Source organism: Symsagittifera roscoffensis, chromosome 9, assembly GCF_963678635.1.
Source record: "Symsagittifera roscoffensis chromosome 9, txSymRosc1.1, whole genome shotgun sequence".
Classification (NCBI taxonomy): domain Eukaryota; kingdom Metazoa; phylum Xenacoelomorpha; order Acoela; family Convolutidae; genus Symsagittifera; species Symsagittifera roscoffensis.
The window spans coordinates 38,114,452-38,140,519 of NC_087070.1; the positions used below are offsets into that span (position 1 = coordinate 38,114,452).

General features: G+C 35.8%; 1 protein-coding gene across 1 annotated transcript; it reads left to right on the forward strand.

The window, feature by feature from the left end:
- Positions 1–8,950: 8,950 nt before the first annotated feature.
- LOC134854836 (outer dense fiber protein 2-like) lies at positions 8,951–25,787 on the forward strand. The gene is made up of 5 exons (XM_063871194.1): positions 8,951–9,541; positions 10,345–10,438; positions 15,220–15,383; positions 22,497–22,589; positions 25,392–25,787. The coding sequence occupies exons 1-5, from the start codon at positions 9,443–9,445 to the stop codon at positions 25,785–25,787; spliced, it is 846 nt and encodes a 281-aa protein (XP_063727264.1). The 5' UTR covers positions 8,951–9,442.
- Positions 25,788–26,068: the final 281 nt, after the last annotated feature.

Sequence of the window (26,068 nt, forward strand, 5' to 3'; positions counted from 1 at the left end):
TCGTCAGAAAAAATTGACAACAAATTCTTTTTAAAATGTTTTTTTGTCTTACCTCAACCTCATTAGACCCAATTCATAAGACTTGAAGTCACCAGATAACTGAACAAAAGATTGAGCCAAAAGCTAATTCAAACGCACATTATTTTGTTATTGGACAAAAAAGTTTGACTAAAAATTAGTTCAAGTTAACGCTGATTTGGTCAACATTCCTACTTTGGTTAATGGAAGATTTTTTAGAAGGCAAGGAAAAGAATCCGAGCAAAACATATATGAGATAATAAGCATCAGGAAAACGTTCATTCTTTGATCCTTGAAGCGCTTTTGCAATAAGCTGAAAACTGCGAACAACGAAATCCCAATCTACATTCTCAAATAACAATCAAAAACTGAAACTACTATCTGTGGAATTTCTCAGGGTTCAATCAATCAACCACCCCTGTGCAAACAAATCATCAATAATCTACATAATGTTACAAACTCGGTGAAAGCATATTCATTCCTTGGTGATTTAGTGGCAAATCAATAGCTTTCAAACTAGAAAAATACTATATCGTTTTAACAAAATATAAAATGCATTCATTAAAAAGGAATTTGATTTTAAAGAAAAACCTGAACAAAATTTTTGAAAAGAGGAACTGATGTTGATTAGGAAAATTGAACAATCACATGGACGCAAAATTGAATTTCAATACTGATTTTCAGTGGCCTTTTGTATAAAAAACGAAAACTTTGTGAAATACTTTGCGGAACATCTGAAGAAACCTGATTAACACTTTTTTAAAACCTGATCATAATCCGTTAATTTTTGAATGTGGGTTTAAGCTGGACGGAACAGCCAATAATAAGGTTCCGCTCCGAAAACAAGATTTGAAACCACATCAAGTTCAACAAATTGTCCTGAAAATACGGAATTTTCAGTCTGTAACCTCTTGTCTTGTCTTGAAAACTTCAGGGTATGTTCAGTGAAGTAATCGCAAATCTACGACCTTTTCAAAAGACTAGTTAGGCTTTCAATCAAAGATTTGAATTCCTTAATGATGCATTTTGGTTTCAAAGGTTGAAAGTTTGAAACAAGAAAGAGTTTGAAGAATTACAGAAATGAGTAATTTAGTAATTTCACAAGCAAAAAAAATTAAATAGAATAGAGTAAAAAATTGTTTAATTCATGCATTTTTTTGCAATTTTTCCGAATACAGTCAAGAATCCAAATGATAGGTCTTGTGATGAGGCGACATTTAGTACCTCATTTGTTATATTGCCTTTTGCAGCCATGCTGCAGATTTTTATACCAGTCCGCTCAAGGTCACTGGTTTGGCCTGTCTGAGTGACACACTGTGTGTGATTCACTCTTATGTTCTTTTCATCGCTTGTTACATGTAAACTTTATTCAACACTTTTGTTAAATTTATTTCTATTAGTCAGAGCCTGACAAACTAAATCTAAATAACCAAGAATCTAAACAACCAATCTAACAATTCACAATTACGAACAACCTAGTTTTGTCCTCTAAATCTCGGCAAATGTCATGGCGCAGCCAGCAGTTCCTGTGAACGAAGACAGGACTGACCTGTTGGGTATTCCTCCGTTTTGGGCAAAACCTTCGATTAACCCGCCTTTTCTTTGGGAATCTTGGATTGGACAATTCTTCCTGGCAGTGGGGTTGAAAGATAATCTGAACCCGCAGGATGTCTTAATAGAACCCGTGGAGGTTATAGACGAACCACCTCCAAAAGCTGAGACTGTAGGTGCAACGGAAACCGCTGCGGAGACCGATGCACGTCTCCTCAGAGATCAGGCAGCGATTCGTCGTGTTAATGACTTCAATACCGAGCGCAGAAGGAAAGGCCCTAGAATAGGCCTAAACTGGTTTTATCATGAAGCAGAAGCCCGTCTGAAGTCACGGCTGTTTTTCGCTCTAGGAAACGAAGGAAAAAGACGCTTCGCGGATTCTTACCCGCATACGGACATTAGTGTTACCTCGTTTCGGGATTTTCACCAGGCTTGCGAAGTACTATTCAAGATAGAACGCGATTTTACTGTCGAGCGCATTAAACTGTACAATAACACCTTTATGTTGGAAAATGATACTTTTTCTTCATTTTACGCTCGTCTCAAGGCTCAAATTGCCTTGTGTAATTGGCCACGTGCTCAAGAGAGGGATACTCTGAAAGATCTTTTCATAGGACGAATTCGTGATGTGGATGTTCAACAGCAATTGATTAAAGCAAAAGCAAACTTAGAGGATACATTTCAACTCGCCCTGGAGTGTGAAAAGGGAGCTAGCACGTCGGCCCAGTTCCAAAAACTACTCCCGCATAACCAGGTTACCGGCATCAAGGTAAAACAAGAGCCCACTTTCTCGATACAGTCATCTAGAGGAAAGCGGAATACTCCTCAGAACAACTATAATCGACAAAACACACAAAGTAACAAAAGCAACAAAGCATGCTATTTCTGTGGCAATCCTTTTAGCCTGGAACACAGAAAGTCGTGTCCCGCTCGAGAGGTTACATGCAATCTTTGCAAAAAACGAGGTCACTTTGCCAAATGTTGTAATTCATCAAGACGGCGTGTCAATTTGGTCGATGATAGTGAGGCAGTGACAGACCCCTCAATCGATTGCAACTTTATAGATGCAGATTATGATAGCGAACCTGAATACAGTGTATTACAGCTAGAAAGTGCTGTTCAGATAGATAGCATTGAGCTCCTCAGATCAAACAAGGGAAAACCAAGAAGTCTTAGTATCCAACTGCGTACGGGATTGAGTTTTTTCTATTCAACTATCGACACTGGAAGTCCGGTCTCATTTATTAATAAACGTACTTGCGATTTAATATTACAACGCAACCCGTCTTTCCAATTTCGAGATGTGGCACGGTACCCCGTAGACACTCTTTATGTCGATTACAATAAAAAACCGATTCGCCTCCTTGGCTCAGTTTGTCTCCCGATCTCGTCTAGTGGTTGGAAAGTGGAAGAGGCTTGTTTCCTTGTTTCTGAGAACCGAACAAGAAATCTGCTGGGTCTAGATCTGCAAGACCAACTGGGTGTAGTGACCACCCAACTGAGGGCCGAACACGTACAGCAACTTGAAGTTCAGAGCCAAGATCCTATCTCTGATTATTGGAGTTCGTTCTTCGCCAAAAAATACGCGCATGTGTTTAATCGATTAGGAAGATCAAAGAACCACAAAGTGTTTACAAATTTCAAGTATCCTTTGGTACCGCGTCAAGTGAAGGGACGTAAAGTCCCAATTCACATCCAGGATAGAGTCGCTCAAGAGATCAAACAACTGGTAAAACAAGGTCACATTGAGAAATTGGATAAATGTACAACCGATTATTTCATAGCACCCATCGTACTAACCGCCAAGAAGGATGGCTCGATAAAACTCGCCTTAAACGCTAAACCGATGAACGCGCAAATCTGGAAGAATAAATACCAGATGCCAAATATTCACGAACTTGTTGATTCGGTGGCCCAAATAATCACTAAAGACGTACCTGGCACCGTCTGGTTCACCTCGTTAGACTTGAAATATGCCTTCAGTCAGCTGCCGTTGTCATCATTTACCAGCAGTCACTGTAATTTCAATATTTTGTGTGGAGATGCTACGGGGACTTATCGACTTAAGACAGGGTTCTATGGGTTGACTGACATGCCGACTGAGTTTCAAAAGGCGATGGATTGTACCTTGCACGGATTAGAAGGTGTAATCTGTTACTTGGACGACATCCTAGTAGTCACGAAGGGAGATGTCCAAGATCACAATAAGTTGGTCGAGAGATTGATGCAGCGACTCGACGCAGAAGGCTGGGCATTGAAATTCAGTAAGTGCGAGTTCTCAGTAAACCAGCTAACTTGGTTAGGTTACGTTATAAATGAGCACGGGTACTCTCCGAAATTTTCAAAGATTGATGCGGTCCGATCACTGAAACCCCCCAAAACTTTAAAGCAGCTCCGCTCGTTTATGGGGACGTTAAATCATTTGCAACGATTCCTACCTGACCTACACACCTATACCGTTCATTTTCGAGAATCTTTAAAGGCATGCAATAAACAGTCTTTCCGTTGGGGGGAGGAACAAGATAATGCCTTCAAGAGTATTATAAACCTGTTGGCTAACATTCCCAACTTATTCCATTATGATTCTTCAAAAAAGTCTCGGGTAAAATGTGACGCTAGTCATAACGGGTTAGGAGCATGTTTGGAACAGGAGATCGAGCAAGGGGTTTGGGCTCCAACTGCGTTTGCCTCACGCTTCCTAAATAATGCTGAATCAAAATATAGTACGAATGAACTTGAATTGTTGGCGATCGTTTGGGCGTGCGAACATTTTCGTACTTATTTGTTGGGAAATCGTTTTCAAGTATTAACCGACCACAAAGCCATCATTTCGGCGCTAAGCGAAAATTATAATAACAAATCCTATCAGTCGCGCCTTTCACGTTGGGCGGACCGGTTACTACCCTTTGACTTCGAAGTTATTCACGTGCCTGGGGTTACGTTAGGCATTGTGGACTACCTTTCTCGACATCCAACCTTTTCAGCTCCAGCGCCATCAATTTATGATGAACTTTTTGTTGTAAAGTCTATTGAGGCTTTTAATTCGGCCTTATCATTTATTAATACACTCAATATACTTGATTCGGCTAGTAAAATATGTTCCCAGTCGCAAGAGGTCGTTGTGCCTCAAACTCTGAAATCAAACTGTTTTCTCGACCAATCAAATCACGTTATGCAAATTCGCGCGTACGGTCTCTCACCGAGTGAGGGCGTTAAGTCATGTTGTTACGAAATTGACCAATCAGAAACCTGTATGCTAATTAATAATCGTAAACCAAATTCGCTTGTCTGGAATCATTGTCTCCGACCTGAATTATTCAAAGATAGTTGCAAATATTCCTTCTCATCTTTTTCTAACTCAAATCAATCTCTTTTATCTCACTCATCTATCAACTACAACATGAATCCATCTGATCCTACTGGTTCCCATCCTACTGCATTACCCCACTCTGCTCTTGAACATACTAACGACAAACCAATAACTCAACCAACTAACCTTACTAAATCACATCCGTCACACAGTTCTATGGAGGATCAAGCAGAACTTCTCTCTTTTGTCGAAAACTTCACCTTGAGTTCCCCTAACTTTCGTCGGCCGAGCCCGCGCCCTTCAGTAAGATCTCGTCAAGTAGGACGAATCTCTTGCCTGGACCAGGTGCGCCAACGTAATCGGACACGAGAGCGTGCGGCGAAGACCCGATTTGTGGCTGCTAGAACTGCCTCTAGAAGGGAGGGACACAACCAGCTTTTGGAAGCTATGAAGAAGTGCCGATTATCAAGACCGGGGAGAATCCAACTTGCTGATAAAGTTGGTGTGTACGCAATCAATGGTGGAAAACCCATTGTATCAAAGTCAAGGAAAGAAATTATGGGTCTACCAGGCTTATTCGACGCGGACCTTCTAGCCGAGCTCAGGGAGGAAGACCGATTTTTGGGCCCGATGAAACGAGCTATTAACAGCAAAGACGTTTCCAGTTTTAACAAACTCGGATCTTACATGGCCCAATTTTGGCCCAAGGCAGCGGTCGTCAACAACTGTGTGATAATTGACAACAAACTGGCCTTCCCAGAGGTTTTGAGACCAGCCGTCCTTGCCCGCCTTCATCGGTCGCACCCTGGCCAAGAGGCCATGATGTCAGCCTCAGAGTATATTTGGTGGCCGTTCTTGAACCGGCAGATAGTCGACACCTGCGAGAAGTGCCGCGAGTGCACACTGTATGGTAGGAACCTAAAGCCCGTTAAAACTTTTCATTCCGCACAATCTTTGCCCCAGTTGACGGGGCCAAATCAGGAGCTGCAGTTAGATTTTGCTGGTCCTATTTTGGATGATAAAGGCGTGAAAATATTCCTCTTAGTAGCTATCGATCGCTTCTCGAAATTTCCTTCTGTACTTATTACTAAAACTACTGGGGCTAAAAAGGTTACGAAATTTCTTGAATCTTATATCTGAATTCATGGGTTACCTCATTCTATCAGGACTGATCACGGCTCTGGGTTTAAAAACGACATGGTACAACAATTTTGTTCTAGTAAAGGCATCAAACATATCCTTTCTCCAGTCGGAGACCATCGAGGCTCCGGTCTCGTTGAACGTATGATACAGACTATAAAACGCAAGTTAGGCACTGAACAACTGGACCCTAATTTCGGTAATTTTAAAGAAGTAATTCATCGAATAATAGAAGATATTCATAAAAACAATCATTCTACACTTAAGAAGTCACCATTTGAAATGCACTTCGGACGTAAGCCCAATACTGAATGGTCACAAGCTTTTCTTAATATAGTTAATTCTGATTCTTCAGCACAAGGACTCGAACGCAATCTCTTAACGCCGGACCAAATTGCCAGTCAGGACTATAGTCGGGATCGTGTCAAAGTGGTGCCGAGGGGCAGTCTCAGTCCTCAGATTACTCCGCGCTTCAACCCAATGTTCTCACTAGAGGGAAACATTGCTGAGAGTGAACCGTACAAAGCGCTAGCTGATCTCGCCCGGGCGGCTAAGAACTGGACACAACAGAAGAGGAATCTCCCGCCAGATGGGGGAAAGCGGGTTCTACAGGAGCTGTCGAGTCGCCATTCGGATTTGGCCCAGTCATTAAAAACAGGCCTCTCTCGCAAAACGCTATGCTTCGCGGAAGACCGATCAGCTAATACGCCTCCAGGGGCTCCAGATACTGTTCGTCGTTTACCGACACTTCAACCCCGTCGGCATTCCAAAACAAGTAAACTAGAAAAACTCCTTTTATCCGATCCTAACCGTGTGAGAGTGTTTAGATAAATTTTAGATCGTCAGTCTGGCAAACCTCTTTTTAAGCTTGCGAAATTCAAAATTACTCGCATCACCGATCACACCTATGTTACTGACAAGGGAAAAGTTTATCGAAAAAACCATGTCTGCCTTAAGCCTAACTTCAATAATACCTTTTCAGCAACACTAGGTGGCCGTCTTCAATCTTCTGGAACGTCATCAAAAAGTGGAGGGATGAAACCTGTTACTCGCGCATCTCATCCGACGTTGCTTGAAAAACGGCCAGCTAACACGTGCCTGTCGCTACCGGCGGTGGTGGACCTTACCGTTGATTCGTCCAATGAGAGTCCTCCCGACCATCACGCTTCGCACGAAACTCGGATATCTACTCCAATGGAGAAACGAATACGATTGCATAACGAATCACTGCCTGTCACGTTTGGCAACTCATTCCTAACACCGGGCCAGTCTTCAATAGATACTAGTGTGTCTCTTCCGACCATCACTCAGCCTGTTGTCCCTACAACTCTATTTCACAGTCCTACAACTTTGGCTCCGGGTCCAAATCAGCTACCACTTGACGTCGTCGACTCCGAAAGTCCAGTTCTCCCAGGGAAGAGTGCTCAAGCAGACCCATATTCGTCGCTCCCATCTCTCTCTATCCCAGCTCAAATGGCTACGGATGATTCAGAGGGAATTCGTACTTCATCTCGAAACAAAAGGGCCCCAAAATTCTTTGGCGACCCATTACGCCACTCTGTCAAATGGGTAGAAGAAGAAAAATCGCCGGAAAATGAGGCCAACATATTGCCTACCACAAGTGCCCAACCATCGTCACAGTCACCTAAACGGCGACCTCTCATTCGGGACCGTTCGCACTTAACTGCTCCGGAGGCGCCATTCTCATCCTCGCTGGATAAAGCTCAGGACGAAAATTGATCGTAGCTAAAACTCTCTTTCAAACTTTCAACAAAACTTCGTATTTAACTATATTTTGTCACCATGCATTTTTACGGGATAGGGGTGCTATCTAATATGAATGCTTAGGGGTGCAGTTTATTGATTTAATTATTGAACAATTTTTGGCTTCTCCAAAAAATTTTCCTTTCCGCGGGGAATGTGATGAGGCGACATTTAGTACCTCATTTGTTATATTGCCTTTTGCAGCCATGCTGCAGATTTATTGTACCAGTCCGCTCAAGGTCACTGGTTTGTCCTTTCTGAGTGACACACTGTGTGTGATTCACTCTTATGTTCTTTTCATCGCTTGTTAGATGTAAACTTTATTCAACACTTTTGTTAAACCTATTTCTATTAGTCAGAGCCTGACTAACTAAATCTAAATAACCAAGAATCTAAACAACCAATCTAACAATTCACTATTACGAACAACCTAGTTTTGTCCTCTAAATCTCGGCAAATGTCAGGTCTGTACAAACATTTAACCTTTTTTTTTCTTATACCTCATAAAAAAATTTTTTTTAAAATGGTAGATCAAACTTTTTCTAAAGACGGGATATAGGGTTTTCACATCCATTAACATCTAGTTAATTACAGCTTCTTGTTATATATCGGTTTTGTTTGAAAATGTACAGTGCTGATTTAAATTAACCGGAAAAAACGCGTTAAACTTGAAACTTAAAACGCATTTTCTCAAATTGGGTTGAGTTTAGGTGAAAACTTATGAGACAAAACTTGCTTAGAATTTTAGCAGAATTAATATGGTGTAATTTGTTTTGCGAAATTCGGGTCCGATATTTTACCCCAAAAATGGGTCATTTTGGCTTTTCTTAGTTAATCAAAAATTACGCCAAAAATACCCAGTCGATCACAGACATAATTATATCAAAGTGAGCCCCTTACGTAGCTCAACAAACTTTAATAAGGGTATAATCTCCAAAATATTGTATAAGTTAATTTAGTTTTGTTTGATAGACAAAAAGGTCAAATGTCGAGCTTACAAGCATCAACTGCAGAAAACAAAAGTTTCAAAAGCTAAATTCACGCATATTACCAGTCGTGTTTTCATCGAGAAAATGGGGTTAAAATTTTAGTACAATACGTCAATAAACATTGACAAGCAGGGTTGCTAGGTCAATTCAGCCGTTGATTTGGAGCTTAAGCGTCAATCGATATTCTTTTCAAGCTTCCCTTTTCCCCCACCGGCGGGTCTCGTGGCGGGATTTTAGGCCGACCCTCGCATCTTTCCAAGATCGGATTAGGTGGTAAAGCAAAGGCAGATTACACCATTAGATGTCCATTTTCAATCGCGCGGGCGATAATCGAATTTTGCGCTCTGATTATTTACAACTGGACTCAAAATCGGATCAATTTATAGGACTGTTTTTACTTGCTCTAAAAATTCTAAAAACTGAAATGGTAGTCCTTGCTTTTTTCCGTCTCAATAAGCAAACAAAAAATCATTGAAAAAGCAATCGCATTGAATAATCGCAGTTTGCTTAATCACTGTGCGTGGTTCGTTAGTATTATAGTTTGTGAGTCTTAAGCCTTGTACCGTCTTTATCGTAGTCTGTGTTATTTCATCCTGAGTTGTGAGTTCTCGTGAGCACTGTGAGTGTGGTTAGTCGTGAGAACCATTCGATAGTTGGACAGGAGATTGCCATGAGTGGTCTTGTCAGATGTTTCAGTCTTTCGAGGGAAGAATTCAGCAGTCTGCAAGAAGAGAACAACCACTATAAAGTCAAGTTGGACCGTCTCGAGGTTAATAAGGATCTCCTTTAGCTATTTATCCCCTTGTGCAAAGGGGGGGGGGGAGCGGTGGAGATTTGTTACTAGGTGTGCAAAATTCACATATCCTTACCCGTCTTAGTAGCTCAGCATAGGAGGGGGGGGGGGGGGGGAGGGGGGTTGTGGCAATTCTTTACTAGAAACCTAAGGGTGAAATAGTTAAAGTAATCCGTTAACAATTTCGTTAATTAGAAAACTTTCGGTACCAAAATTTAACATGCGTACGCTCTTAAAATATTTTTTTTTATTTTTATTATGATCTCTTAGTTCAATAACGTTGAAAAAACGGGTGCGAATCGATTGACCAAAAACAGCCATAGTACAATTCCACACATGGAAGCTATGGAAAAATATTTTTCATACTTTTTTTATCTTAGGAAATTGGATGACTAACATTTCTCGAGAAAATCCCTAGTTAAACAAAATGGTCATGCATTTGGGCCTAAAAAACGGGCCAAAAAGCGTTTTTAGGCACTTTTTGGAAAACTTCGACCAAAAAATCGCGTTTTTTTGGACGCGCGCCTCTCCCTCAAAATTAGTATATATTGGCGCCGAAGGCACCGTTAGAAAAATTTTAAGGTCCGTCACCAAAAATGGATATCTCAAATTAGTACAAAGAGAAAACGGCAGAGGGGTCGAATCCACGATGAAAAAAGCGTCCGCACCCCCTCCCCTAAATTCGCTCCTGAAACCAAGTGAAATATCTCCTCCCTATGTTTGTTTAGGGGGGATAGTTCATTTGGTCCCAATTCTTTTCTGGAGTTTTGTTTGTTCAGGTCTGCAACAGTCATCTGCAGGCGGAATTGGGAGCTCTGAGGGGACTGGTGGACTCTGAGGACGATGCCACCAAACTCATCATCCAACAGTCAGGTAGTTACTTCGGATCAATTAACATCCTCCCCCCAAATAGACAAAGTTAAGATCTTCCACACCAGCGTTCATTTTAATTAACATCAACTTAGCGCTGCATGTAAAATGCTCTAATCTGATTGGCTGATAATTCGAACTCAGAACCAAGTTAGCATCCTCCAATCTAAAAGGATTTGGGGGGAGGATGTTAACTTGGTCCGTTACTTCTTTCCCATAAAAAAATAACTTTTCTTTTGCTAGTTCAAATGAGAAATTTTCATTCAAATAGCAAATACAGAAATCTTCTCTGCTATTTCAAATAGTGAAATCTTTTTTCCACTTTTTGCCTTCATTTCGATACATATTTTCCAATTTCGTTTAAATCAAGCAATGTTTAAACTATTGACATTATTTTTGATTTATAGAATTGGTTATACTAGATACCCGGGTTGACCAAAATGCTTATCATACAATTCTAATGCATGGGAAATTTCTTGTCATACAATTCCATACAATTCCATACGTACAGAAAATTGCATGAAATCTCTATAATAAACTATTTGACATAAATGGAAATTGTATGACTAACATTTTTGCCATAAATGAAAATTGTATGACTAAAAATTTGTCATTTATGAAAATTGTATGACAAACAGTTCTCGGAATTTTTTTTTCAAATGCGGCACAAATTACATTAAAGCCCATTTAATAAGCCGTGCAATCTCTGAACAGAGAAGAAAACCTGAAAAAAAATCTAAGATGGCAATACTGGAGGGAGAGGGGGTTTACCTCAAAAAAAATATAAAAAAACCTTTATTTTTTTTAAAGAAAAACTTTATATATGTGCGAACTATCTCCGGCAAACCTCCTGCAGTTCGGTAATCACATCGTGAATCCACTAGTTCTGACATCCACAAATGCATTTCCTCTGAAAAAGAACATTATAAGGACTACAACAAAGAGGCGAAGCTGCAGATTCGCAAACACGAGCGACAAAACAGCAAACATTCAGGAGCTTCAAAATGCACAAAAAAATCAAGCATCTAATCATTTGCATTTAATCATTTGGAATGTAAAAACATAAAGGCAACCACACTAACTTTGCATATAGTTAATTAGAACATATCTAACTTTTGCTAGTATACGAATAAAACAGCCTAACTTTTTAAAAATGCCACCAGAGTAGCACTTTCATTCGCGACTTAGGTTTGAAAAAGAATGTTCGTAGTAATTCACTCCACTTATGCTCGTTTGATTACTGTTCCTACTATAGCTATAAACAGATTACAAAGAAATTTAAGTTAAATCAAAAATTTTAGCCAATCTTTGGAGCGAGCCAGAAAGACAAAAGAAGGTTGTTTCTTAAAAAAATATATATCGTCAATCTCACTTCGAACTAAGGAACGTTTTCTCTATCAAAATTAAACTCTGCTCTTCCGAAAGCTATAAACAGATAGCAAAAAAATTATGTTAAAACAAAAAATTAAGCAATCTTAGGAGCGAGCCTGAACCCCGAAATTTTTTTTACTTAAAAAAAAAATTATATCGTCACATTTACTTTGATTTTAGAAACGTTCTATATATCAAAACTCTGCTCTGTTAATGTTACTCCGATAGCTATCAACAGTTGAAAAAATATTAAGGTAAAATTTAAAATTTGAAGCCAATCTTTGGAGCGAGCCGGAAGACCGAAAAAAGGTTGTTTTTTTTTACTTAAAAATATTGTGACTAGAAACGTTTACTTATAAACATTAAACTCTGTTGTTATTCTTCCGATAACTATAAGCAGATTGCAAAAAACAAAGAGGTAAAATAAAAAACTCAGCCAACATTTAGAGCGAGCCCGAATCCTCAAAAAATTTTAATTTTTTTAAGTAAAAAAATCATATCGTCACATTCATATTGCAGTTAGGAGCGTATTGTATATCAAATTTAAGCTCTGTTATGTTTTTGTCGATGGCAAAAAAAAACAGATTGGAAAATTAATAAGTTTTAAAAACTGGAAAAAAAAAGTTTTTTGGTTTCACTTTGTTAGTTTTTGCCACGACACCCAACAAACAAATATTGCTCAAATAAAAAATCGATGGTTTAGACGGCATTATTATTGCTAATCAATGTGATTTTTGTGAAATTTGAAAAGCATTTTGACAGATTTAAAAATTGGTAGAAATTGAAAAAAGATTGAAAAAATTGAAATGATACCCTCTCTCGGTTTCTCTCACTGCATATCAACCATATATATATTTTAAAAACATTGCAAAAACACAGATATCACGTTTGGGTATGGAATTAGAAAATGTAAAATTTGTGAGCTCAAAAGAAAAAACAATTCCAAAATTTTTATATATTTTTTTCGTTTTTCATTTTTTTTCTATGGAAAACGATTAAATTACATATTTATAGGGCTTTATCACCTATCTGCAATGCCTAATAGCGCTAAAGGGTGACAAATTCTAGAAAATGTTGCTTGCATCAAAGCATTTTTGAGAGAAAAAAATAAACGAAGTTTGTTTTTTTTGTTCTTGATTGCTTCTCCTTTACTTGGATTTGAACGGAATTGTTTTCGCATTTTGATCTCATCATTTGAAAAAAGTACTACCAATTCATTTGAAGTTTCCAAAAAGTGATTCGCAAAAAATTTCGAAAAAATTATCCCTTATGGCGAAAATGCTTGTCATACAAATTTCATAAATGGAAATTGTATGGTAAGCATTAAAAAAATTTTGAAGTCAGTTTTTTTTTCGTTACCATCCTGTTCAACTGTTCTCAAGAAGCCACTGAAAATGTTTAGTTTTTATTTTCTATTGTTTTTTGAAAATGTATGAAAATTGTATGACAAGCATTTTTTCCATACACTTGATGTATGGAATTGTATGATAATAATTGTTGTTGTATGTAATTGTATGATATGCATTTTCGGTATATGGAGGTCAACCCGGATAATGTAAATACTCCTATCTACTTACTTTCTGAAATAAAACATAATTTAGATCCTTTTGTTTGCTTTACTCACATGATTTTATTAAGAGAACGTTAAAGCCGAATATTATGAAAAAATCATTCTTATTAACGAATTCGACCTAACATTTAATCTAAGACTGCTCATTTTGACGTCGGAAATTAATTTTTAATTCAAGCTGAAAATTTTCCAGGCATTTTTTCTTTTACCTCTTCTCCGCACTTTAAAAATTATAAATACTTATAATTATATCCACTAGCATAAAGCTCGACTAGCATAAAAGTTTCAAAATTGGAAATTGTATCGATTAGCATTAAAATCGAAATACTAAGTTCAATTCGTCAAAACTAAAATCATTACTCACAATATATGGCCCCCTATAAAGTAATAATTAAACATATGCGAAGTTTTGGATCGTCTTAAAAATCCCCCTATGGTACTTACTAAAGAATCTCCACCTCATTCTGATTGGTCGGAAATTCGACCAACTGGATCTCTTCAAGTATTTTCCTCCGTAGGATGACTAGTAACGAATTACCACCCCTGTAAATATAATTCAATTGTTAAGCATATATAAAATTTGTACCCACTAACAAATCTCCCCTTTTGAAAAGTAACGGGGGATAGTTAAAAAGATCTGGCCAACTTAATTTACTTAACAATCTCCTCCCCCTTCTTGAAAGGGAGGAGGTTGTTAGATCCGATAAATTTTGTTCCTTGTAACGATCCCATCCTCCCCCCTGATGCAATAGGAGGGGATTAACTAAATCTTATCAATTTTTTCAGACTTTCACAATTTGCGCGACGATGAGTCTTCGGCTCAAGTCATTACAGATCGTGTTGTCACTGATCACGACAATAGGAAATTAATTTGATTTTTGATTGCTTAGTTTATCAAATGCTCAAACTTCAATTTCTCAGAAATGCATCTTTCAATTTAAAGGCATTGTTATTGTTTTGTATTTCTGAGAAATACTGCTATAAAATTTTGCTAGTCAATACAATTTCATGTTTTCAAACTTTTATGCTAGTCGAGCGGTCACCGATTTACATATCTCAAAATAAGAAAAAAATCCCAGCTTGGAAGAACATCAAAAAGGCCAGTTAGCTGCCTATCGAGTGGTTTCGTCATGAGCAAACAACAAAAAATACAGTTGAAATTAAATTTCCAAGTGCCAGTAAACTTTCGTTAAAAACTTGTTATCACGAATGCATAGATCTTGTGAGCGATGCAGAATTGAATTTAATTGACTGTTTTGTTTTTAGTTTTGTCTTTAGTCGTGTTTTTGTCTCCCTGGCGTAACAGAACTTAAATTTGTCTTTTAGTTTTCGGAGACTGCCTGTTTTTCGCAAAAGGAAGCAATTTCGAAGTTTCGGCTTTTATTTTTTTTAAACTTTCAATATTTCGGTTTTAGCAGCCGTTCCAAGTAACAGTACAGCATATTGACATAATGCTTGCGTGTAAATTTTGTAAATTCTTAGAACAAATGTGAACAAACTTTTTACTTAACCCGCAGGTGGGAAAAAGGAAAAGAGGCAATTACTATTTTTTGTCCGATTAAGGCGCTGAAATTCTCCAGTATGTCCCACAATTTTCATTACGAGGCCAAACTGTGCACTGGATAGGCGCACAATATTGTGTCTGTATGTTCCTGGACTCCAGAGATAAGTCTTTAAACATGCTCAAATTCTGTCGGAACGATCAAAGTAAATGAAAAAACAAGAGAAGAAGAAAGGGAGCGTCCTTTTTGCGGAATCCGCTTACAAATCACAAAATGCACAGTTTGGCTTCGTAATGTTTTTTAAAAAATTAAGTTTGCTTTATATTTTCACTCGTGTGTAGAGTTGGTGTTTGGCAAGTACCACCGGTGCATCCAGGACTTGGAGCTGATGGTGAGCAGCAGCAACGACCTCACCCGCAGTCTCTCTCAGAAGTGTCTCAAGACTCAGAGACCCAAACTGGAACTGCTCAAGCAGGAACTGTCCTCACTTCAGAATGTGGTACAGGTGGGAGAAAAACTAAGCGACTCTTTCAAATTTCCTCGTTTCCTTAAAGATGAAAACCTCTCAACATCGCTTAAAAAACAGAAATGTAAAGAATTAAAGTGGAAATTTTGGACCATTATTATTATCACGTGCAGAATAATGTTATAATGCATAGGCCAAAAGTAACCTGAAGCTTGCAGACATGGGAACAATATGGGAACAATGTAACCTCAGCTAGCCTGAAAAATGTTCTTTTATCTGGCTTATTTTAGGTTTCTTCTCCGCAAAACATTGTATTAAAATATCAAATGCTCAAATATGAATTAAAAAATCGATCAATTTTTTTTTGGAATTTTTTGGTTGGTTAAAAAAGTGAAATTTGATTTTTTGTAAGGGTAAGTATACGAAAATGACTTAGTTAAACAAATTTAGATTCATTTAAGTTCTTTTTTGCACAAAAATTTTTTCCACTCGGTTCGAATAGTTCCGCGTTATCAATTAAATACATATCATATATATTTTTTTCAAATTTGTTGATTTTTTTTTGTTTAAGTAAATCTTTGCAAAAGCACAACTTTTAATTGAAGTTAGATTTTTTAAACATAAATGCTCGTAGTTCATCCTTAGAACTAATGTTTAACACAGAGGCGAAGTTGAGTTTCGCAAAAATTGCGATGCGAAAAAACACATTGCGCTACAAATTAGTGAATGAAAAGCAAACAGAAGTCAAAAAAAAATCTGGAAAGTTTTGTTGGAAAAAAATTACTTGAAAAATAACTTGACAAAAGTTGAAAATTTACAGCTACAAAAATTTCATATTTGTATCAGATGATTTTCACAAACAGCCCTTTAAAAAGGAAATCATTTACCGAGTGGCAACAAAGGCAACAAATTTTGTGTCGAATTCTTTTGAGCCGAACACAAAACTGTTGTCATAAAAAGTTTCAATAAACTTGAAAGCTTGTACGACCCATCCAAACTGGAACAATTAATCCGAAATTAATATATGTTGCCCTCAAAATTACGCAAAATAAACAGACTAATTCGATATAGCAAAAACTGAAACAGTTTGAATATTTAAACACAAAACAAAAAAAAACGAAAAAATTATTCAATAATCTAGTTTCAGTTCTGCTAAAAACTATTTAAATTGGAACAAAACCCATGCTTTGAAATTATATAAATAAAGTCTCTACCAGATAAAAATTGGCGTTTAAAAAATGGAAAATGAAGCGATAGAAACTAGGACGAAAAATTTTTTGAAAAGATAATTACAACTTGAAACAGGCTTCAATTATTTACTAGCTAGTACTTTTATTTGAATTTTCAAGAATCTCAAAATCTCAAGAAGTGAAGACTATCTAGAATTTGTCCACAGGATCTTCACTCCTCACGTGAAGATCCTGAGGACAAAGTTGTTTACGGGAAACAAGTATAGTACCCGATTGCAATACCTTTGCATATCGAAAGGGTAAAAATTGTCAGTCGCATAAATAAAAATTTTGAATTAAATTTTCAGTAGATACTTGACGGAATAACATCATCTACTGAACGTAAGATAAGTGATATCATTTTCGTATTTAGGCCCAAACAAAAATGTTTTCACAACTTTTTCAGCATTTGATAGTTGACCAAGCCTTGATTGAACAGTGTTTTCAAAAGCCAGAAGCCCAAAACCAATTAATTGTTTTGCACGCGCTTTATTAAATCTTCGAAACACATGTTCGGAAACATTCATTCCTCTTAATATGATGCTATTAATTTTACTGACTTTGTTTTATGAAGCCTGATGTGATTATCAAATTAAAATTATTAACCATTATGCACATTCAAAATCTTGGAAGTTTTCTCAGATCCCAATTTTACTTGCAAAAACAGCAAAAAGTTACCGCTTTTACGCCCAAGTTTTTTTTGCACTTCGGCGAGCAATTAGTTAGCTTTTTTTTCTTACATAAATCATCCACAAGCGCCAAATGATTAATAAATTTTTCTGCGGTTGATTTTAGAGCAGTTTTGATTATTGTTGAACCAAGGCTTTACTATAAATTGTGGAAAACGAAAAGTAAAAAATGTGCCTGGAAAAGAATTTACACCAGAATGTGCCGTGGGCCAACAGTGTTGTGTTTTTTTTTATCGGAGGACTCAACACCTCCCAAAACTACAAAATAGCTTCATTATTTCAATACTGGTAAATTTTTACAGAAACAAATTGTGTCAGTTTTCATAGTAAGAAAAGTTAGTCACTTGTAACAAAGACTTTTCCGTACCAATAACAAGCAAACCACCATGTTTTTCGTGCAACACATGATTTTAAATTGAGCTGATATTTCAAAGGTGATTATGTTTTCTAGTAAACTGAATCATCCGAGCTTACGTTTTTTTTCATTAACTGCTGATAGCTGACAGTATACTTAAGGTTTCTTGTTCCGGTTTTCGAAGAAAGCTACAGAAAATTTGTTTTCGTTTTTTTTTCTCCAGGCAAATTTCGATTTTATGACTAGCCATTTTTTGGCAGTTTGGTCTCTATCATCTGAAAACTATTGTTGGTTAGCTCAATTTTAAATTTTTGTTTTACTTTTAACTTTTTTCATAAAGTTTCGTGGGTTTAAAGGTGGTGCCAATCGACGAGTAAACGGAAATTTGATCCCTCTTGGAAAGCTATTTGTCATATTTGCTCCTTTTTTTAAAAGCAAAAATTACATTTTTTACTCTGTATGGCGCGTGGAGGATTGATTTGAAAAAAAATCATACTTAAAAAAATATTTTTTTTTGTAATGAAAACTTCATTCATTTTTAAGCGAACAATGCTTCAAAGATCTTGAAAAGCAGTCGGCACTTTCAGGAAACTAACCATGATACGAGCAACCTTGTTTCATTTTATCATCAGCTGTATGTGTTTGAATCAAATTCGCAAAATCACAATTATTGGGAAATGTTCTTCTGTTCAATTTTTAAAAATAGAAGAAACAATTGCCAAAGCGACTTTTTGCGGCAATTTTAAACATAGAATTGACCAACTTAATATGGTTTTCAATGTATTCGTTTCCAATACTCTAATTTTTCTTAAATTTTATGTTCCTTGTCGCAAATAATATAAATGTCTCACTCAGTCATGTTTTATTGGTTGAACGTGAGAAATTGCTACAAAAACTTAAGAAAATTTTTTTTTAAATGTGTTTAAAAAATTCATCGAAATCTTATTCTTTGTTTTTATCAAAAAATCGATATTTTTTAACTTGATACATAGCAAAACTCATTAAACTTTTTGACACTAGAACCTAAAAGTAAAGATATAATAATTCATAAAAGCTCACGGGAAAAATTCTATCAATTCTACATGCAATACAAAAACACTGATTGGTCAAATTTCATTTTTAAAGCAATTTCTTCCAATATGATTTTTTCAAACTTCTCGTCTCAAATTTGAGTCATTTACGGGATTCAATTCGTTTTATTTGTTTTCAGATCAATAATTTGATGCTTTTTAAATAATGGTATTAATTTTTATGATTGGCTTGTTTTATCAAGTTGTTTTAATTGATAAGATGAATGATAAACAAATTGCACATCTGTCATCTTTTTTAATAAAAATTTTTTTGATCAATTCATAATTTTTGCCCACGCAACCTCTAAATGTTGCGCCAGAATTAGCCATTGAAAGAAACTGGGATCATTTTAAATTTTTTGCCTAAGAAATTTAAAAACCAATTCATTGCTGAGGTATCGATTTAAGTTTCAGTCAGTCAAGTTCAAAAATTCAAAAATTTTTATAGCTGTATTTTTAATACCAATTTTGAAGTTTTGGGTCGAATTAATGATAATACCATTTTTCAAGGAGCTATGACGTATGTGTTTTGAGTTCAACTCTAGTCCTGTTTTAAAACACTAACTACATGAGAAACTTGACACTCTTTTGAAATTGGGACAAAATTTTCCGCATAATTACCAAAAAATAGAAGTAAAGGCAATAAAATGAAAAAAAATTCCACCAACTGGTTAATGAAAAACAGAGCAAGAAGCAAAGCTGTAGAGCAAAGTATTATTTCATGTTTGAAATAGCCTAGCAGAATAAAACCGCTCGGGCTCGCTTTGTGAGATAATTTTAGTCATTTTTTATTGCAAATTGTTCATTGTTCCGACCTTCGAAAAAATTTCTTTTACTTGTTCAATTTTCAACTTTTTCACTAAGCATTTTTGACAAAATTTCAATTCACCAGAAAGATAATGTTTGTAAAATTATGGGTGTTTGAAAATAACTAGTTCGTCCAATTTGAGATAATTAGCACACCAAACACGCGTAAGCGGTGAATTAATGCGTTGCAAACTAAAATGGGCAAATAATTTGGTTTTATCAATAAGATACAACCTCCAAAACATCCTTTTTTAGTTAACATAAGCTTGAGAGGGTATAAATTCAACAAATAAAAGAAAAGAAACTATTAATTTTCCTATTTTCTTCCGTTGCACAAACAAAAACGTTTTATTTGTTTATAAAGAAGAATCGCAACATTCAGGAAGTTGAATTGATATAAATACGAGCAGTGTTGTTGTTTAAAGAAATGAATAAAAAACATTTGAAATAATTAATGTGATATTTCCATTTGGAGTTTCAAAGAGAGTGACCGAATATTTATGCTTAGGGCGGTTGTTTCTCATCTGACGAATTTCGACTCTACATCTTGACAAAAAATGGGTTTCATTAAAAACCATTTGAAGTATTGAGCACAAAAGTAGAAAAATATTTTATGCTAGCAGCAATATTTGCAAAAACACGCGTGTTTAAAAATGGTCAGCTTGGTCCATTTGGGATCATAATGAAAGATTTAATTCCTGAGTAACAAGTAAGCGGCAAATTAAATCCTTCCCATGTGAATCGAGGCACAAAAAAGAATTTCTAAATCCCTTATTAGACACTGAACTTTCTAGTTTGTGTTAATTCCACAACCTGTGGCTATAAAATTGAGAGAAAAGCTGAAATTGTAATGATTTCTTGCTGCAAATTTTTAAGAAAAAGACAAAATTTAATCTTTGGGGTTTGCTTTGCTCATACCTATTTCATAACTTTTTACGAATTTATTTTTACCGTCTAAAAAGTTTTGTCTTGAATTCGACTGAAACCAAAAAAACTAATTAAGATCTATTTTGTAGTTTTTGGAAGTTTAAAATTTGCTAATTTTGCCAGTTTGATTTGAACAGTGAACAATAGATTGCGTTTGTTTGAACTGAAGTACCTACAAAAAATTACACCCTCGTACCAAATGAATTATTATTTTTGGTCAAAATGGCAGTTTTTCTAAGCTGGGAATTCATTTCTGTTTAATAAATGTAACAGCTTAACAACTAGCAGTTTAGAGTTTTCCAGTATCAAAAGATTTAATTTTTCTGCACTCTGATGGAAAAAAAAATCTATTTTTTCAAATGAATCAATTTATCAATTTTCACCCTGAGTCTTTTAATTAGCAAGTAGAAAACAAAACAATGATCGCCCTTGCTTGGTTAACACTATTGCATTCACTGATATAATAAGCCCATTTCTAACAAAACCAAACTAGTGTACCTATTCGAGCAAAATTGAGAATGGCCAATTGTTTTGTCCTAGAGCTATTTGATGAATTTTTTTGATCCGCGCAGAGCTCAACAGTAGATTTGAAAAAATTTCAAAAATTTGGCGGAAATTTTTGTTTTTATAGTCGATTTGGCTGATTTGTTTACTTATTTTAAAAATGAGCCCAATATTTTCAGTTTGTGCCTGAATTTGATTGGCTAAATTTTAACTCAAAATATTCAACTTTTGATTTTGGGCGAAAAAAATTAAGACGACACAAAAAAAATTTACGTTATGAGATGCACCCCCGGTTAACCTCCATAGACCGAAAATGCTGCTCATACAATTCTATAAATTAAGTCTATTAAAAAACACTAATCATGCAAACTTTATATATTTTGCTAAAATGGTGTCATCTTTTTTCTTGCTTTGAAATAAAAGTCAGTGTATTGTCCAAAAAAAAGAAAACCTTTTTGTCAAAAAAATGCTAATGATACAATTTCTGCGCTTCTGTGTTTCAACCGCAAAACAAACTTTGTACTCGAACAAACATTTTCCAAAAAATTCCTATTTGTTTTGTATAGCATGTTTATTTATGCCTGGATCAATGTCTGATTAGTTAAAAAAATAAATTCTCAAATTGATCTTCTTGAAAAGTTTTGCCAAAATTTAAAAGTTTGACTCTTTCAGTATGTGATTTCAGTAAGACAACTAATAAACCACTCAGGTAGTTTCCAATGCCTTGCAAAGGCAAGGCGGCCAAAAGTTTGGTGACCCAGTTTTGAGTAAACCATGGTTGTGTCATTTGTGTTCGGTTACGACGACATCCCAAAATTATTAAGAAATTAATCTTTTAATAAATTAAATTTTTTGGTTTACGGAAAAATTCTAGTCATACATTTTCTATATATGAGAAATTACTAATCATGGAACTTTCATGCATTTTTCTGTACTTATGGAATTGCATGAAAAGTGTGCGATTAACCTTTTTCTATTTGTGAAAGTTGTATGACTATAATTTTTGGTGAACTCCAGCCAGCGGATTTGGGGGGGGGGGGGCAAATCCGCTGGCTGGAGTTCACCAAAAATTATAGTCATACAACTTTCACAAATAGAAAAAGGTTAGTCAAAAAAGGTCCCCCCTTTGTATTAATTTGAGATATCCATTTTTGGCTGACGGACACTAAAATTTTACTAAAGGCGCCTTTGGTGCCAATATATACTTATTTTGAGGGGGAAGCGCGCGCCGAAAAAACGCAATTTTTTGGTCAAAGTTTTCCAGAAAAAGCCTAAAAATGTCATTTTTGGCCTGTTTTTTCTAAATTTTGCCTGCCTCGCAGAGAATCTGACCAAAACAGGGTCTTTTTTTTTTGCTTTGGCAGAGCTAAAAAAAATTCAGTTTAGTCAACCTAAAAAAAATATCAACAACATTTTCGAAAATTAATTGAATATCCGCCCCTCCCTCGAGAAAATCCTAGATGGATCGCTGATGAGATGTATGAATAATAATACGCCAGCCAAATGCATATACAAATGTATGAAATAGATTTCAAAAAATTACTCAACGGGAAAAAGACTTTATGTTGTAGGAAATAACGCAATGCGTGGATACGGATGAAAGAGAGCGAGTGCTGTGTCACGAAAGAATAGATCATCTCGAGATGCAGCTACACACCAGTCAGGTAAAACACAATTATAGACTTTTTTGTCCCGACAATCTTGAGAGGTCGCAGGAAAAACGATGAGAGGGAACAATAAATTTAAGAGTGTTTTCTTCGCAAATTTAATTACAACACGAAGAGCTGGATCAACATCGAAAAATTCAGATCATATTTAAGTCCCCTCTATAATTATTCAGATTGGAATATATCATTTGAAAAAATGTGTAAAAAAAAACTTCGTTTGAACAATTCCAACTTTCAGACTAATTCTTAGTGGAGATGGGTAAAATAATCTATCAATTCGCTCACTCCCGGTCTGATATTACAACTGCTTCATTATACTTCTAAATTTTTCTATAATTAGTCGTTTGTTTTCGGGAAGCATAAAGATAAAATTTAAAATTTTTTGAAAAATGTTCAATTACATATTAGCGAAACAGATTCAAGGATACTAATACTACGTACATCATTTTGGCTATCAATCTCATTGTTTTAAGTTTTAAAAATTTAGTTGTAAATGAGCACAACAAAAGAATTGATTTTTTTTTATTCAGTTTTTTCTTTTAAAAAACATAACGAAAATGAATGAATAGTCATGCATCTGCCGCTAAATGGCCATGCCAATATGATCATCTTATTTTCTCAGATCGGCTATATGTATTGTTCGTCCGGAAGTGCAAATTTAGTAACAAAAAACGATAACACATAAGCAATGCTAGCAAAGCTTATGCTATTTGATACACCGTTTTTTAGTGCCTCACTGTCTTTATTGTACCAACTTTCGAAGAAACGGGAATATTCATGCTTGGGGTGTTTTTTTAAATCAATTTTTGGGTGATCGAAATAATAGTTTGAACAAACCAATTTTTTTTGTAAAATTCTGGGGAGTTGAAAATTGCAATTTGGCCATGTTCTGGACTAAATTATGTGCGCTTTGAAAAATTTATTCGTAATGGTGAGAGCGTAACGCGAATTATTTATGAGTGGCAAATTAACCCGCAGAACGAAATCGGTCCAAAAAAAATTGAGGCTAGCTAATCGGTCGTATTAATTTCGTACGACTGAAATTTGCGCACTTGATTTTTGATGATGTTCAAAATTTATAATCTTTCAATATTTTCTTTTCCCAAAAACTATTCGAAGTCGATTAAGGTGCAGTCGGAACATTCTCGTTTTTGCCCTCATGTTCGAGCAGTCTTGTTTTGCATTGAAAACCGGGCGAGAAAATATAATGCTGGATTTGATTAATCGACTACTGTTCACACAATTTCGATCTTTATATTTTGCACAACTATACAGGTTTATCAATTGTCTTCTTTTGAACAGCTTTACGGGTTTATCAATTGTTGCAGAAGCATTTCTGGCGGTTTTATAAACAAAAAACCTTAAGAAAACGGAAAAAATCTAAGTCATAAACAGATGAAACATATACTTTCATTGTGACAAAACTTATCTTGAGCCCAAATTGATTTACAATCTTGCTATTTTAATGAGTATACTGAATGTTTTAGCAAGTAAAAAAGCAAACTAATTTTTTGGGGTCGGATCTATGATTTTTTAAAGGGTATTTTCTCAAAATTTCCCGATCGTATTTGAAATTAGCAACTTTTTTGGAAACTTTTTGGCACTTTTTGTTAAATGTTGACCACAAAATGCGTTTTTTTTTGGCGCGCGCTCCACCTTCAAAATTAGTATATTTTAGAAAGTTGTAGGGTCAGTCAGCCAAGAATGGATATCTCAAATTAATACAAAGGGGGACCCTTTGGGCCGGCAGGGGGTCGAATCCCCGAAAAAATTCTAAAAAAAGCGTTCAAAGCAAAAAAAGCTATTTGAAAAAACGTCCATCCAGTTTCAGTATTCCAAACTAAAGTGAAATGAATATTAAACAAAAAAAAGAAATAGTTTGACGAAAACAAAACTTTTCATCGGCAAATGATCAAAGCTATGATTTTGCTTCAAACATTACGCGGCAAAACTGTGCACTGGATAGGCGAACATCTTTGTGTCCATATGTTTCTTGATTCTAGCCACAAATCTTTTAATATGTTAAAATTTTGTCGGAACAATCAAAGGAATTGAAAGAACAAAAGAAGGACAAAGGGAGCGTCATTGTTGCAGAATCCGCTTACAATTCACAAAATACACAGTTTGGCCTCGTAATGAAAAGGGTTTCATTGGAAGCAAAATCAGCAGTTAAATTTAGCTTAAAAGCAAGGTTCGGATTAATATTTGAAAGATTTTAATTGGAATCAATTTGTCTCCGAATTTCTAAGCCTTCTGGGATGACAGTATCTGGGATGTTTTTTTTCTGACTGGTTCTGACTTTTTTTTGACGCGTCGACACAATTTTTATCAGTCCGATTTTTATCAGGCTCAACTCAAACATCGAATCTGAACGCGTCAAATGACTTCCACTGAGACCTCGTCATTTTTTCTTCCTAGTAATTTTTTGTTTCTGTTTGCTGAGGAAAATTTGGAAACATCTTTTTGAAATTCATTCAAGCAGTTTTTTCAGAAGTTGACATAAAATATGTCTGGTAAATTTTCAATTTTAATGATCCAATAAAAATTTCACAGCACGGCCTTAACTCAGACACAGATTTTAAGTGATGGGAAAACTGGGAAAAATTGAGAGCTGGAAAAATTAAAAGCGCAAGTGGGCTGATTCGAGTTGCGAGCTTGCCAGTTCCGATTTTTATGAAATCAACTCGCGCGGAAGAAAGTTCACAACTGTCGCTTGTTTGCAATTTTGTTCAGTAACACAAAATTATCGCCTCTTCCTAGCATAATTGAAAAATCGTATTTTATCTGTAATTTGTTAAGGAGAAGCTGGAAGATACGAAACGAGATCTGGAACAAAAATTGAGTGAAAACGAAGCTCTGAGTTCGGAGATCGAAGAGGCTCAGAAACATCAACGAGATCTGAAAGACGAAATACGAGCCATGGAGCTCAAGTTAGAGTTACGTAATCAAGCTAAAGAACACGCGTTCAAAGTACTTAATAAGTTTCTCAAAGACGCGTTTAATTTGGTTGTCTCGGAAAAAGATGACCTTGAAAAGATTGCGAGTCGTCTGTCGGAAATCATGAACAGATTGCACAAGAGAATTCGTTCACTGCAGAATGAAGTTCGCGATGCGAGAAATGAGTCGAATTACCGAATGAACACAGTTTATGCTCAGCTTGAAAGGGATCTCATTGTCATTTATCTCTCCATTTGAAATAGAAGAAATATCGATGGTTTAAAAAAAAAACTTTCTTTTTTGCCTTCCCCTTTATATCCGCGACTGACGCTGATGATCACTTATATCATAGATGATAATAAAGTAATTTTGTTAAGGTAGTGAAGATTCTTGTTTTCTGGTAGATTTTATTTGCATCTGTCATATTTATTTATAATGCAGGAAAAACCTCCTTATCAACTAAGATTCATTTTGTTACACCATATTTAATACTAGATTTACTATTTGGTAGTCCCTGAAAAAAGCGAAAAGTGGGTCCC